The 16,689-nt window shown below is 41.3% G+C and overlaps 1 protein-coding gene across 1 annotated transcript in view; it reads left to right on the top strand.

Moving 5' to 3' along the window:
• The window catches only part of polr1a (RNA polymerase I subunit A), a 36,820-nt gene that overhangs the window by 6,223 nt on the left and 13,908 nt on the right, over positions 1-16,689 (top strand). The window contains exons 7-20 of the mRNA XM_079892663.1: positions 2,561-2,641; positions 2,725-2,830; positions 2,927-3,071; positions 3,774-3,950; positions 4,073-4,195; positions 4,899-5,126; positions 6,262-6,516; positions 9,361-9,552; positions 10,602-10,751; positions 14,096-14,279; positions 14,363-14,445; positions 15,171-15,329; positions 15,412-15,510; positions 16,386-16,538. Coding sequence (XP_079748789.1) covers positions 2,561-2,641; positions 2,725-2,830; positions 2,927-3,071; positions 3,774-3,950; positions 4,073-4,195; positions 4,899-5,126; positions 6,262-6,516; positions 9,361-9,552; positions 10,602-10,751; positions 14,096-14,279; positions 14,363-14,445; positions 15,171-15,329; positions 15,412-15,510; positions 16,386-16,538 — 2,135 coding nt within the window. The remainder of the gene's footprint in view (positions 1-2,560; positions 2,642-2,724; positions 2,831-2,926; positions 3,072-3,773; positions 3,951-4,072; positions 4,196-4,898; positions 5,127-6,261; positions 6,517-9,360; positions 9,553-10,601; positions 10,752-14,095; positions 14,280-14,362; positions 14,446-15,170; positions 15,330-15,411; positions 15,511-16,385; positions 16,539-16,689) is intronic.

The following is a 16,689-nucleotide window of genomic DNA, read 5'->3' as shown; positions in this document are numbered from 1 at the left end:
CAAACTAATTATATTAGCCTGAATTTGATTACCCCATTATAATGGTCACTTTCATAAAAATATGCTTGTAGGTTTAAAATTCCACATTTATTGTCTCCAACAACACATATTTCAGCAGTATGTGTATTTTAGTCAGAGTTATTGCGCTGCTGTTTGTCTGTTTGGCGCGCTCGTACACGGAAGCTTGAGTTTAGCGGAGATCCGCTTGCAGAAGCTCGTCCTCTCCTGACAGTGAGATGGATGTATTTGTTTGACTTTCTAACATTTAAAGATGGAGAATACACCTGTGAAATATAAGTTAAGCACTGAGGAAAGCACCACATCTCAAACACATTCAGCAGCGCGAGTCTGTCAGGCAGCAACAGTATCTGTCAGAGCATCTATATCAGCAACTATATCTTACCAGTTATTTTGAAGCCCATAATATAACATGTTTAGGACAAATTGTATCTACTTTCGCTGCACAGCTCACACTGCGTCCTCCGCTATTTCTCAGATGTGCTCGTATCAAACGACTGTATCGATATAAACGGTATTGCCTCATTCCATATCGTTTCAAAAAGAAAAATATTGATATATTGTACAAACTGGATACACCTCCCAGCCCTAGTGTGAGGGGAAAGCTAGTGAAGTTAACACTCCGTAGAAATGTCCGTCTTATCTTACAAATAGAACCTTTTCAGTTAGCATTGGAGGTTCTGTTTCATCTATAACTCCTCTTGCCTGTGGCGTTCCACAAGGTTCCATTTTGGCTCCTACTTTGTTCTCATTATATATGTTACCGCTGGGATCAATTCTTTGGAAATATGGAGTGTCTTTTCATTTATATGCAGACGATACTCAAATCTATCTGCCTTTTAAACGTACTGACTCAAAGGGCCTGGAAACCCTTTTTGCATGTTTAAATGAAATACAATCCTGGATGTCCGCAAATTTTTTACATCTGAATGCAAGCAAAACTGAGGCTATTGTGTTTGGGCCCTCCATAGGAAATGGAAAAACCACCTTTATTGCTGCAAACCAATTTTGTGATATTAAACCTACCGTTAGGAGTCTGGGAGTTACGTTGGATTCCTCTCTTAAGCTTGACAAACATATAAACACAGTAGTTAAATCATGTTTTTATCACTTGAAGCTGCTATCCAGAGTAAAGTCTTTCTTATCACCATTAGAGCTTGAAAGAACTATACATGCATTTGTTCTGTCCCGCCTGGATTATTGTAATTCCTTATATGCAGGATTACCCAAGTTTTCTATTACAAGGCTTCAAATGGTCCAAAACGCTGCTGCCAGATTCCTAACTGGGGTCCGCAGACATGAACAACATATCACTCCAATTTTATTGTCGCTTAACTGGCTGCCGGTGCGCTATAGGGTTGACTTGAAATTATTGTTGCTTGTTTTTAAATCGTTACATGGTCTTGCACCTTCTTATTTATCCGAACTTCTGACTGTGAATGTGCCTGGTAGATGTCTACGGTCCTCTAGTAATTTTAATTTGTCCCTGCCACATTCTCGATTAAAGTCGAGAGGGGATCGTGCTTTCGCTGTTATCGGTCCGAGGCTGTGGAATAGCATCCCCTCCTCGCTGAGATCGTTGACTTCCTTATATGAGTTTAAACTTAAACTAAAGTTATATCTCTTCGAACTGGCATTTCCTTAATTTTAATGTTTTATGTGGGTATGATTATATTGTGTAATTGTGATGTTTCTCCTTTTCATGCTTTTCTTGTTATGTAAAGCACAGTGGTCAACTTCAGTTGTGTTTACTTGTGCTATATAAATAAAGTAAAGAAAAGAAAGAAAAAAAAAATGTATTGATAAATGGATGATATTCCAAACACTTTTTAAGTGTTGATCTGAAAATACAAGCATTTATAAAACTTTCAAAATTCAGCGAAACGTTTTTATGCTCTGGGCGTCGTTACACTGCATCCTTATCCATCGCTTTCTGCCAGGACTTTTACAGGCTTTTCCCAAATCACTGAAGTGACGTCGACGTATTAGCCGTCAGGCAAGTGTTATTTAAATAAACTCCTGATGTACTTACAAACTTTCCAATGCCTCGTTTTATGAGTACAGAACCTATTTGTACTACTGTAGAAGTCTGGTACCATTCTGGGCATTATTAGTGCGGTAATTTACCAGATACATCACTGGATCCATCAGCGCCTGCACTAACCCATCCGGCTGATATCTCTAAATAAGCTCTAACTTTAATAATGTTCAGCCAAGGGTAAAAAGGCTTCTGGGGGGAGTTTGGCTCGAGGTCATAGTGCAAAGGACCCTAGGTTGATTTTACTCCGAACCGTAACTTTAAGTCCTTGAATTTGAGGGTATTGGACCTGGAAAGTCCTTGAAAGGTCCTTGAATGTGAAGTTAACCGAGGTGTGGGAGCCCTGTGTTAAATAGGATCTGAAATATCAGTAGGGAAGTCTGGGAAAGTATGGAAGTATTTTGGAATGGGAAATGTGACCCAGACCAGTACAGTACAGTAATCCTCTCAGAGATCTTGTGTGTAGATGTGATTCAGTGTGTGTGTGTTTGCGTTCGCTTCCAGAGGATCACCAGCTGACCAAGCGTGGGTTCCTGACTCCCAGTGTGGCGCGGGAGCACATCTTCAAACTCTGGGAGAACGACGGTAAGACTGGCTGAGTTCTCTTCCTAGGATTCGTAATGCAAATAAAGCCGGTTTTCTGAGATGGGTCTTTACGACTTCTCCAGGTTTCTTCCTGAAGCATCTGCTATCAGGCTTTAACATGAGCGACTCCGGGACGGACTTCAATCCGGATGCTTTCTTCCTGGATGTGCTGGTGGTTCCTCCATGCAAGTAAGTTTATGTCCTGTATAAGATGATCATGTAGTTTCTTCTTCTTACAGGGAGATCTTTAACTGGCTGATTGTGTGTGTGTGTGGCATTTGATAGGTTCAGGCCTGTTAATCGATTGGGAGACCAGATGTTCACCAATGGACAGACTGTGAACCTGCAGTACGTGATCAAGGATAATTACACCATTCAGAAATTGCTCGCACTAATCGCTGGTGAGAAAACCAGCGGAGAGATGACTGAGGTGAGAGAACTTATGTTAACAAGTGATTAATGCACTTCATTTATGGGTTTCACGGTGAATTATAGCAATTTAGTGATGTGGTAATTTTCATCAAGCATTCCTGCTGTGGAATTTAATATAGTCTTTTTTATGATGCATCACACTTGCATTTGATGTTCATAAACAACGTACCTATCTTCTTGAAAGCAGATATTTGGGCAAATTTCTGTTTTTACAAAAAAAAAAAAAAACATGCATAAATGAGAATATAAAGTGGGATGTGTTTGATGTTAGAGTTATTAAAGTCCCCCTGTGGTGAAAATCCAGCGTTTAATGTTGTTTATAAGTCTATGTGGTGTTTTTAATCTGCTTTAAGACAAACCATGTTGTCATGAGTGAGTGGAGGCGGGGCTCATTTGCATATTCATAGAACCGCGCATACTAAATGAGGCCAGGTTACATTCAAGCTATTTTAAGGCATGAATAATTGTTTTTCAAGGAATACGTTTTTAAATATGTCATTTTAGTGATCAAAGATGAGTGTTAAGGGATAAAATTATTGACCACAGGGGGACTTTAAGCACAATAAGCCATGAAAAGGTTCTCCACCTTTCTTGTCTGGCTTTAAAAACTCATAATACAGATTTTTTTTTGTTGCTTCCGCGTATCAATGTGAACTTGAATCATTTGAATCAAATGACAACGAATGTGTGTTTTGTTCAGGGTGATGAAGCCACAGAGAGCAGCGAGATCGACCAGTCCTTCTTAGTGGGCATTCCCGGCGTGACTCTCACAGACAAGCTCTACAGCTCCTGGATCCGCTTGCAGAGTCACGTCAACATCGTGTTCGACAGCGACATGGACAAGCTCATGACTGAGAAGTTCCCAGGCGTCCGTCAGGTCAGTGTGTGTGACCGCTCCTAGTGTTCCCGCTCAAGGCTATCTGTGAAGGACAGCCCAGAATCCAGCATGATATCAGAAGGTGGGCAATAATGTGTGTTTCTTCTGGATGTGTCCCTCAGCTCTTGGAGAAGAAGGAGGGCTTGTTCAGGAAGCACATGATGGGAAAGCGAGTGGATTTCGCTGCACGCTCTGTCATTTGTCCTGATATGTACATCGAAACCAATGAGATTGGAATACCAATGGTGAGTTTTCATATTTGACCTTTTGCTAGTGTTTTTGTATGTTATGTAAGGGAAAATGTGTGGTCAGCTGGTTATTATTGCCCAAACTGTAAAGTACTAAGCAAAAATGTCAATTTTGCATATCTCCTGACCACTAGGTGGCACTGTACCAAAACTGTGCAGGTATTCTCAGGTCATGGTTGTCATAACACACACCAACTTTGGTCTGAATACTGTTAAACAATTTCGAGATTTCGTCTTGAGCCATGAGTGCAAATTTGGCCAGTTGGTGGCGCTAGAGGGATTGAGTTAGAGACTCAAAAATTGCTATGGTTAATGTTCAGACGGTCCTCTATCTGTGTGCCAAATCTCACAACTGTTTACCATACGGTTCAATGGGCTGCCTTAGACACGAGTGGAGGAAAATTAAAAAAACACTTACGGTCACCATTATGTACTTTTGGTGCATGCAATTTTTTATGATCCCTCTTATTGTGTTAAAAATATTAACATCTTATATACTTATACTTAGCATATTCAACAAGAGGAATGTAAACTTAGGAGAACTGTACATGGATGTGAAATATTCTGCATACACAGATACTGAAGTCAGGTCGCTGTAATAACTCGTTTTGCCAGCCATGAAATGTCCAGTTTAGTGGCTATATAAAGCGTCCGATTGAAATGTGGGGTTTCTGAGAGTAGTTTGATGTGCTTCCTCTAGGTGTTTGCTACGAAGCTGACGTACCCGCAGCCGGTGACGCCCTGGAACGTGAAGGATCTGCGGCAGGCGGTGCTGAACGGGCCCGATGTGCACCCCGGGGCCTCCATGGTGATCAATGAAGACGGGTCGCGCACCATCCTCAGCAGCTCCAGCGCGACCCAGAGAGAGGCCGTGGCCAAGCAGCTGATGACCCCCTCCACCGGCCAGCACAAGATGCCCATGAAGATCGTGAGTCCGCTAGCCTGGCTAGCATGCGCTGCTGTCGGGACAGGCTTGATATGGCAGTATGATGGCCGGATACGTGAGACGCATTGTAAAATCACTGATATTTATTTGATTCATGACCATTAAATCAGTCGGGTCCGCTTACATTGAAATGCGCCACCATGTTTCTACAGTGGCCCTGAATGGACAAACGCGTTTCGTCACTGTGTTGTTCTTCGTGTAAAGATGCTAGCTAAAGTCAGCGAATAAAACACTGACACAATGATGAACAGGTGACAATAATAATCACAATAACATCGTTTTACTGAATAATCAAGTAAACCTAATTTCTTCATTTATCTTTGTAAAGAAACCTCATTGCTGAACTGGCTGCTCTCTGCTGTCTCAGACGACGACATCACTTCCTGTCGTCCACCGTAACTTCTGTTGGGTGCAGTTCACAACCTCACCACTAGGGCTGGGTATCTATTCAGATCTTTCGATTCGATTCGATTTCGATTCTAAGTTTGATTTCGATTCCCGATTCGACTCAATGAATATAGATTTAATACAAATCCTATTTTTATAAAAAAGAACAGTGAACATAAGTTTACAAGTGGTTAATTAATAAAAAGTAATTTAAGAGCCACAAACCTGTATATTAAACTCTTTTTATTTTAGGTACATTAACACAGAACCCAACTCTATATTTTAGATGCATACGATGATTAGACAGGATTTTAATGCAAGAGGAAAAATTGATGCTGGAAACTGGACGAGTGAGAACAGAACGCCTCGATCAAACACAATCCGGTTAATTTATGTTTAAGATTAAACGCACATAAAATCTCCCAGCATTAGTGTAACATGGAGACTGCAAGCCTGAACAGAGGAGGAAAACTAACACTGGCTTCTGGGTGATAGATAAAAAAATGTGGAAAAAAATCGTTTCTCCAATCGAATCAATTTTGAATGGACCACTTTTAAAAAAACAAAAAACGATTAATTGAAAAATAGATTTTTTGCCCAGCCCTACTCACCACTACATGCCGCTAAAAATGACACAGTGCAGCTTTAATATAGTAGCTTTGACTGACGCTTACCGTCGACATGAGCGTTTCATGTTATTTGAGGGTCTAATGAGGAATGTCTCTGTCAGGTGAACCGCCACATCAGGAACGGGGATGTGCTCCTGCTGAACCGCCAGCCCACGCTCCACCGGCCGTCCATCCAGGCCCACTGCGCTCGCATCCTGCCCGGGGAGAAGGTGCTCCGCCTGCACTACTCCAACTGCAAGGCCTACAACGCTGACTTCGACGGGGACGAGATGAACGCTCACTTCCCTCAGGGCGAGCTGGGCCGGGCCGAGGCCTACACCCTCGTGAGCACCGACCAGCAGTACCTCGTGCCCAAGGTGAGCGTGCTTCTCAGTCAAACCACTGGCAAACCTGGTGCTCTTCGGACATTTTGGACTGAAAAAGTTTGCATTAAATGTTTGATTTTGTTTTTTTGGTAACACTTTACAATAAGGTTCATTAGTTAACTACATTAGTTAGCATGAACTGCACTTATACAGCATTTATTAATCTTTGTTAATGTTGATTTCAACATATACTTATTCAAATGTTGTTAACATTAGTTAATGCACTGTGAACTAACTTGAGCAAACAATGAACCGCTGGATTTTTATTAACTAACATTAACAATGATTAACAAATAAAGTAACACAAACAGTGTATTAACTAACATGAATTAACCATGAGCAATAGATTTAACTAATGAAGTTTATTGTAAAGTGTTACCATTTTTTTCTTCATCGGAATGGTATGAAACTTGGTAAAGGTTTTGGCACTTGCTGTGTGAACACACAAAACTCATGCACATGACTGGAACAGGTTAAATGGTCCCGAAAGAAACACTTGTGCTCCTGTCGGTCAGAAATGGGCGCATTAGAAATGAGTGAGAGGAGTTTCCTCTAGTGCAGGGGTACTCAAGTTCAGATGCCAAGGGGGCCACATTTAAACCATATTAAATGTGAAGGGCCACAAATTACAACTTGCATCGTAAAACTTTATTTATGACAATATTTACAGTTTTTACTTATATAGAAATTCAGTTTATTACCTATCTTGCTAGGTAAGTCTTGCTAGTCTTTGTTCTACTGAATACTGAATACTGTAATACTGAACATAAAATAAAAATGTTAATTTGGTTAATAATTTTCTTGCGATATTAATGCAAAAAAAGAGAGTTCATACTCAGAGTATTTAAAAACCTTGCTAGGTAAGTCTTGCTAGTCTTTGTCCTATTTAAAGTAGGCTAATACTGAACATGAAAATAAAAAATATGGAACAAAAAGTGGATTAACAGTTTTCTAGCAATATTAATTATTAATATTAAGCAAAAAAAAAAAAAAAAGGAGTTCATATTCAAACAGAGTTAATTTTTTTTCTTTTCGAAACGCTATAAATCCATCCTTTTTTTTTTTCCAAAACGCTATAACGCTATATATATATATATATATATATATATATATATATATATATATTTTTTTTTTTTTTTTTAAGTCTTTTGTCTTTTATTTTTCGTGTTTGCATTTATGAGGCAAAAACAATGTTACGTGACAGTTCTCCATTACGGACGTGAGCGGCACTAAAAGACTTTCAAACTTTCACAGAGACCTCAAACAGAAAGCACAAACCTTTCTTTAAAAATGGCGTTTATCAAGTTTTGGAAAAGAGCTCTTCATATATTATCTTTATATTTAAATATTTAACAATTATTGATTAGGCCTATATATAGGCAATTTGCCTACATCAAATGTTCAATTATTTATTATATGTTTTCTTTAGATGACATTATACAGGGTCGCTTTACAAATTTATAAGGCTATTATTATTAGTATACTAATACAAACTTTTAATAGTATACAAGTATACAAACTTTTAGTATACAAATTTTTAGTATACAAACTTTTAAGTTTGTCAGAATTCGCTCAGAAGCAGCTTTGATCAGTTTTTCATGCGAGCCGTGCCCCGTTCCGAACAAAACTGCAGGTTAAAACTGGAGGTTTTGCAAGAGTGTCGCGAACTCATTGACGTATTGACAGCTCGTAATTGTAATGGGAGTGCTTTTTGCTACTGTTTATAACCCATTGACACTTTGAAAATAATTTTGTTTTTTATGCTGTTAAGAGGATCATCGGCTAATTAGGCTACACACTGCAGTAGAGATGCGCGGATCAGCTCTAACGTCACCCGAATCAGCTGTGAAAGTGCGCAGCTCTGAATGCACGAGCTCTGCATAGCGCGCCGCACACACAAGTTGCCTGACAGTTTTACCGCTTGTTTTGCTATTGTTGCGCTTAGCAAGTTAATGGTACATTTCGGAGATATCAAGTAGCTATATAAAGTCTCACTAAACATTCCACACACATCACAATGACGATGATGAATGTTATTTTTTATTAATCGACCAACGGATTATCGCCCGTCCGCAATATACATAGATAAAAATCACACTGTCTAATATTCGCGTAACTTTTGAGCTCAAATTATAAAAAAAAAGTGCGTTCATCTTTTGCATGACGCGGGCCATAAAATTAATGCCGATGGGCCGGATGCGGCCCGCGGGCCGCCTGTTGAGTATCTGTGCTCTAGTGGAAGCGTTTGGTACTGCAGCCGAACACACTCTCACTGAATGCTCATTCACTGAGAGATCAGCCGCACATTTGATTTATGGCTTTGATTTTCTCACTGTTTTAGAGTAAAACATGTTTTTGAAAATATATATTTCATATAAAAATTTAAAATAGTATTTTTGCATGTTTTTCATTACAATAAATATAAAATTCTGCAACTTTTAAGTTTGTTCACTTTTTAAAACTTGTTTCACTTCATCAATAATCTGCCGAGTGTCGTCTCTGAAAAGAGATCAGACTGAAGTCTGTGCTCTGAAGCATTCAAGATTTACCAGTTTAAGTTGGAAATGTAATTTTCAGGTCTATGCTCAAAAAGTGAATAAATGGATTATAAATACAGCATAAATATAATGTAGTACCATAAAATCCCCTAAAAATACAAAATATTAAATAAAAAAGATTATCAAACTAAAATATAGTACATTCATTTCATTGATATAAAAAAAATATATTATTTTTTAATTATTTTTCGTGTTTGCCCGACACGCGAGGAGCACCGAGGGCTGTGATTGTGTGTAGTTTAGGGAAGGCTTCACTGGTGCTGCTCTGCTCCTGCAGGACGGGAAGCCGCTCGCTGGCCTGATCCAGGACCACATGGTGTCCGGCTCCAGCATGACCATCCGCGGGTGCTTCTTCACGCGGGATCAGTACACGGCTCTCGTCTACCGGGGCCTGACGGACAAGACCGGCCGGGTGAAGCTCCTCCGGCCCGCGCTCGTCAAACCCGTGCAGCTCTGGACAGGGAAGCAGGTGATCTCCACATCATCACACACATCATCAAACGCACGGCGTCCACATCGTCATCAGAGGTGTTCACGTACACTACCAGTCAAACGTTAAGGTTTTAATGTTTTTTTTAAAGAAGTCTCTTCTGCTCACCAGGGCTGCGTTTATTTGATTAAAAATACTGTAAAATGTGAAATATTATCCCAATGTTCTATGTGAATATACAGTAAAGTGTACTTTATTCCTGTGATCAAAGCTGAATTTTCAGCATCATTACTCCAGTCTTCAGTGTCACATGATCCTTCAGAAATCACTCTAATATGAGGATCTGATGATCAAGAAACATTTATGATTATTATCAGTGTTGAAAACAGTTTTGGACAATTTCAATTTCAGGATTCTTTGATGAATAGAAACTTCAAAAGAACAGCATTTATTTTAGATATAATATTTTGTAACATTATAAGTGTCTTTACTGTCACTTTTGATCACTTTAATTCATCCTTGATGAATAAAAATGTCAATTTCTTTTATTTCTTCCCCCAAAAAAATAAAATTAAAAATCGTATTGACCCCAAACTTTTGAATGGTAGTGTTTAATGTTACCAAAGCTTTATATTTCAGATAGACGCTGTTCTTTTGAACTTTCTAAGAATCCTGAAATTGAAATTGTCCAAAACTGTTTTCATCACTGATAATAATCATAAATGTTTCTTGATCATCAAATCCTCATATTAGAGTGATTTGTGAAGGATCATGTGACACTGAAGACTGGAGTAATGATGCTGAACATTCAGCTTTGATCACAGGAATACATTACACTTTACTGTATATTCACATAGAAAACAGATGATGTACATTACAATAATATTTCACAATATTTTTATATTTTTAATCAAATAAATGCAGCCTTGGTGAGCAGAAGAGACTTCTCACCGAAAACTCTTAGCGATCCCAGGCGTTTGACTGGTGGTGTGTGTGTTGAGCTGACTCCCGAATGCATTCTTCCAGAATCCCGGAAACTGATTATTGGTCTTGCATGAATACCAATATTTCGTTGTTGTTTTTCCAAGGTGGTGTCAACCCTTCTGCTGAACGTCATCCCAGAAAACTGCATCCCTTTAAACTTGACAGGAAAGGCGAAGATTCCCAGTAAAGCCTGGGTGAAGGAACCTCCCAGATCTGTTCCAGGATACAATCCCGAGTCCATGTGTGAATCCCAGGTGATGAAGGAACATACACTCTATGACAGAGCTTCAGTTTATACAGAGTTTGAAGAGAGAAACCAATCTGCTCTGGCTCAGTGTTACACATCCACAAAAATCCTGTGCCTGTTCCCGAAGCCGTTTCACTCGGATACATGTAACCTGTGGCGATAATCAATACATCGACTTAGAGCTGCACCATATATCGTTTTTGCATCGATATCGCGATGTGCTCGATTGTCACATCTCAGGATGTGCGATGTCAAGTATAGGGATCGTAGTTGATCCATGATCTGTACTGGTCGGCTGTCCCCGGTTCAGAACGCACGTGATTCGCAGATTATTTGCAAAGTTTAACCATCATAGAGTGAAAGTTTATCATTTGCATGTGTTTTTAAGTCGAGCCAGGCATCAAGAGCAAGAAGACTGGAACTCGTGCGCTGTTTTCTGAGTGAGTGAGTGAGTGAGTGAGTGAGTGAGTGAGTGAGTGAGCGAGCGAGCGAGCGTGCGTGCGTGCGTGCGTGCGTGAGTGAGTGAGTGAGTGAGTGAGTGAGTGAGTGAGTGAGTGAGTGAGTGAGTGAGTGAGCGTGCTAGAGTGAGCTAGAGTGAGTGAGTGAGTGAGTGAGTGAGTGAGTGAGTGAGTGAGTGTGTGTGCATGAGTGAGCTTGAGTGAGTGAGTGAGCTAGAGTGAGTGAGTGAGTGAGTGAGTGAGCGAGCGAGCGAGCGAGCGAGCGAGCGAGCGAGCGAGCGAGCGAGCGTGCGTGCGTGCGTGCGTGCGTGCGTGAGTGAGTGAGTGAGTGAGAGTGAGCGTGCTAGAGTGAGCTAGAGTGAGCTAGAGTGAGTGAGTGAGTGAGTGAGTGAGTGAGTGAGTGAGTGTGTGTGCATGAGTGAGCTTGAGTGAGTGAGTGAGCTAGAGTGAGTGAGTGAGTGAGTGAGTGAGTGAGTGAGTGAGTGAGTGAGTGAGTGAGTGAGTGAGTGTGTGTGCATGAGTGAGTGAGCTAGAGTGAGTGAGTGAGTGAGTGAGCTAGAGTGAGCTAGAGTGAGCTAGAGTGAGTGAGTGAGTGAGTGAGTGAGTGAGTGAGTGAGTGAGTGAGTGAGTGAGTGAGTGAGCTAGAGTGAGCTAGAGTGAGTGAGCTAGAGTGAGTGAGTGAGTGAGCTAGAGTGAGTGAGTGAGCTTGAGTGAGAGAGCTAGAGTGAGTGAGTGAGTGAGCTAGAGTGAGTGAGTGAGCTAGAGTGAGCTTGAGTGAGAGAGCTAGAGTGAGTGAGTGAGTGAGTGAGTGATTCCATCGTGCCGGTGGCGCCTCACACGCATTCCAGCATTGCAATCTTGACATCGCAGCCGGTTCATTTATCAAAATAAAATAGTCAACCTCACATAAAAATTACACTGCTCTGTTTAAATAGTCAATAGCCTACAGTTCGTGCCATTCAGCGTAAGCACCGCTCCACTGTGATGTTTCCAAGCACATTTTTGCGCATGTGAAGATGGTGATTTTCTGAAGAGGGATCGATATTGGAACGTGAGTCAAGTACAAAGAAGCCCACGAGCGTAATTTCCTATGGGGACAGGAGGGACGTGTCCTCCCCACTTTTCAAAATCCAAAATCCCGTTTGCTATAATTTGTTTATATAGTGTGCACGCGATGTTCCCGGACGCGCGCGCATCGACATAGGCTCGGTCCTGCTCCTCCGTGGTATCGCGTTTGCGGCACAGGCGATGAAACGCCAGAAACAACAACAGTAACTAAGCTATCGTTATATGATCCCGCTCTTATTCATGCAAATGCTTTTTCATGCGCGACAAGACAAAAGAGAACGCGCTGTCAGTGAATGTCCTCCTGACACACACACACACACACACACACACACACACACACGACCCACAGATAGACGCGCGCCAGTATCAAGTTCTCTTTCGCGCTAGAACGAACAACACACATGTATGCCATGTCCGTTTTGTCGAGTAGGCTATCCTCACAATAACAGTCTTAAATGAGTTAAATAAAATCTTAAATTAAAGTAAAGAGTAGTGAGAGAATGGGATGCGTGAGATCGTCAGCTGTGGCTGGTCCTAAAGTGGCAGCAGCTAATTCTCGGAGAAAATTACTAACTGCTCTTGACTAAAGAATGCTTGTAGCTTTAATAAGGATTTATCTATATTTAGTTTATAATTTATGCAGTGCAGAATGTTTTGATAATCTTATTCAATTTTTTTGTATATTTCATACCTGTTAGACAGGAAAGGCACAGGTAAATATGACATTTATAATGGGTTTATGTAAGGTTTGTTTTAAGTTCACTTAAATTAAAAGTTTTTATATTTTTTGAAGCCTAATAAATATTTAAAATTTGGGGGGATAATCATTTTCATTTTTTCTTATAAGCCTATAATAAATAATAGTTTAGCATCCAAATAAATCGCGAATATGGAAAAAAATGTATTCGAATGAGAGAGTTACGTGAGCCCAACGCCGCTTACTTTCACTTTCGCTTTAAATTATTTCGCTTTGGCTTGTTTATAGATATATATATTTTTTCATTCTTGTTCTGTTCTGAATATCATTAAATTTAAAGGATTTGTTGTGGAATATTTTTAGTGAATTTTTTAAGCATACAGCAAACGATAGTAGGCTATTAATTGGTTAAAATTCTTACAATGGTTAATGGTTTACCGGTTCATTAGCATCCCTGTAGCTTTAGCTAGATCAAAAGAGTGCAGAATCAACTTTGCGTTACGATCGCGTCACGGATAAGCCACTGCACGTGCATCATCAAAAGCGGTTGTTAACAAAAGGCTTAAGAATAGGCCTATGGGTCGCGTCAATTAAAAAAAAAAAAAAAAAGGGTCGCTCTTGAAAAAGTTTGAAAACGAGTGAGCTAGAGTGAGTGAGTGAGTGAGTGAGTTTGTGTGTGCGAGTGAGTGTGTGTATGTATGTGTGCGAGTGAGTGTGTGTGTGCGAGACGGCACACGATGACTAGTCGGAAAGCAACGTTTAGTCTGACATGTTTCTTGTGCGAGTGAGTGAGTGAGTGTGTGTGTGCATGAGTGAGTGAGCTAGAGTGAGTGAGTGAGTGAGTGTGTGTGTGTGTGCATGAGTGAGTGAGCTAGAGTGAGTGAGTGAGTGAGCTAGAGTGAGTGAGTGAGTGAGTGTGTGTGTGTGTGCATGAGTGAGTGAGCTAGAGTGAGTGAATGTTTCTTGTCCACGACACGACAAGATTTTAGGAGTGAAAATCGCATAATCTGACGCAGTGACTATCGTATCAGACAAACAAATCGTGTAATCTGAACCAGGCATTAGTGTGTTGTTGCGGTGTGTATGTTGCCTGTGGCGGGGTGTTGATGTGGTGTGTGTGTGTGTCAGGTGGTGATCCGCCAGGGCGAGCTCCTGATGGGGGTTCTGGATAAGGCTCAGTACGGCAGCTCGGCGTACGGTCTGGTCCACTGCTGCTACGAGCTCTACGGCGGACAGACCAGCGGGAAACTGCTCAGCTGCCTCGCCCGACTCTTCACCGCCTTCCTGCAGCTCTACCGCGGCTTCACCCTGGGTAACACACACCGCAGTCCACAGCTCACCACGCTCAACACTCAGAGCGAGGATTTGTGTTTAACTCTCATTTGCTTCTGACAGGTGTGGAGGACATTCTAGTCAAAGATGGAGCCAACAAACAAAGAAGGAAAATTATCCAGAAGTCAGTCTCATGCGGCTCCAAGGTACATCGCTCTATCATTACCGTCAGATCTGTGTGACTGTCTGAACATATGTATATGCTTGTGCTAGAGCTGCACGATTAATCGTTAAAAGATCGCAGTCTTGATTCAAACACACACTCGATGTTATTCCACAGCGATTCGGCTCTTGTGTCTATTAAACCTTTGATCACAGGGACGTTCAGATCTGTGTTCTGATCCAGAGATTGTCATGTATAGATATGAAACCGCTTCATAAACAGTCTTTTCAACCTCATAGTATCATTATTTCTGTATATGCAAATGAGCCCCGCCTCCACTCACTCCCTCAGCTCAGAGATCCACTGGTTGATGATCACACGTTGATCTGATTGGTTACAAGGTAGTTTGTGACGTCAGAAACACCAGCGATTTCAAAGCGTGTGTTTGAGACTGTCTTTGGTTCACTGCAGTTTTAAGGAGGAAATACTCAGCAATGCTGTCGACTTATGAGTTTACACATGCTTTGTCTTAAAGCATATTAAAAACACCACATAGACACATAAACAACATTAAAAGCTGGACTTTCACCACAGGGGGACTTGGGTTGGAGTAAGAAGAAATGATGAAACACTGAATAAAGTGTCAGATGTGTAAAACATGGCAAAGATCCTCTAACTAAACTAATATGATCCTCTGTTTAAAGATATCCAGTATATTATGAGGGAGTATTGTCAGTTCATGTTCATTGACTCTCATGTTTCACACAGGCTCTCCGGGCTGCGTTTAACCTGCCTGCGTCCGCCGGAGACGCTGAAGCCCGAGAGCGCTGGCAGGACGCACATCTCAACACAGACCAGAGAGATTTCAACATGGTGGACCTGAAGTTCAAAGAGGAGGTCAATCAAGTGAACAACAACATCAACAAGGTGCTGAAAATGTCTCGTCTCAAAATGTCCTTGCTGTGGAAGTTCGATCACTCTGTCTTAATGGGTTTCCTCTGGTCGTCAGGTTTGCATGCCACTGGGTCTCCATCGCTCCTTCCCAGAAAACAACCTCCAGCTGATGGTGCAGTCCGGGGCCAAGGGCTCGACGGTCAACACCATGCAGGTGATGTTTCCCACAGCGCAGGCCTGAACCAAGCGGCAGCCTCCCGTCTCTCTCTTCAGTCCAACACTGAAGAGACTTAACCTGCAGTTCATCCTCTGGCCACTAGAGGCCGGCTGCAGAAGAGAGTCAGTCCCATAAACCCCCATGTTAAAGTGAACAACTTTACAGCAGAGAAAAACATGTTCACCGCCTGGAGAAAAAAGTGGTTTTGGTCTATAAAGCTAATTTTGCCCTTCATGAAAACTGTTAGGGGGTGAATATTTTTAATAACTCATCCGTTTAAATTATATTAAGCCTTAAAGTTCTGCATAATTAAGGGCGTGGCCACTTGAGTGACAGGTGGATTGCTCTGATGTCAGCTTTTTTTAATCACTTTTGCACAGTTCATCCTGTGCATCCTTAAAAATTCATAAAAAGATCATAAAAAGTGGAATAACAAAAGACTTTAATATTTCAAGGGGCCTTAGATTTGGGGACAGGAGAACAGGAATGTGATAATGTGATTGTTAAACTTGTTGATAATGTGATGAAGATATTTTAAGAACATTATTGTTGTGCTTCGGCTCAGTTCACAGTCAGTGAACACCACACATTTCAAGGGTGCTCTGATCGATCGGCTGATAATCGTGTTATATGTTTTGATCGGAGCAGATCAGATAATGCAAGACAGTTTTTCTATGCGCAGATAAAATTGCTTCTATACTACAAAATGACAATACATTTGCAACGTCATTGCGGAGACATTACTTAATGTCCAGATCAGCGATCATGGAAAAGTGCTCCGCTGATGCCTTGTTTGATCCCTGATTGAGATTGGTTAAAGCAGATGTTGTTGTTGTGATCGTCGCCTGACCCTTGTTCCTGTGTATGTGCAGATCTCCTGTTTACTGGGTCAGATTGAGCTGGAGGGCCGCCGGCCACCACTGATGCCTTCTGGGAAATCCCTGCCCTGCTTTCAGCCCTATGAACCGCAGCCGCGCTCCGGAGGATTCGTGACCGGCAGATTCCTGACAGGGATCAAACCTCAGGTGCGTTCAGGCTGGATTGTGATGAGTCTAGGGGTCAAGGCGGACGCAACAGTAATTAAGAGCGTTGATCCGAGTCCTGCCACAGCACCACGAGCAAACTGATTATCTTGAAGTGTTTTTATTATTATGAGCTCATGGAACAAGACAAGCT

Source organism: Squalius cephalus (genome assembly GCF_949319135.1).
Source record: "Squalius cephalus genome assembly, chromosome: 14".
In the NCBI taxonomy this organism is placed as follows: Eukaryota; Metazoa; Chordata; class Actinopteri; order Cypriniformes; family Leuciscidae; genus Squalius; species Squalius cephalus.
Note: the sequence above shows the minus strand (reverse complement) of the source record. Positions and strands in the feature narration are given on the sequence as shown.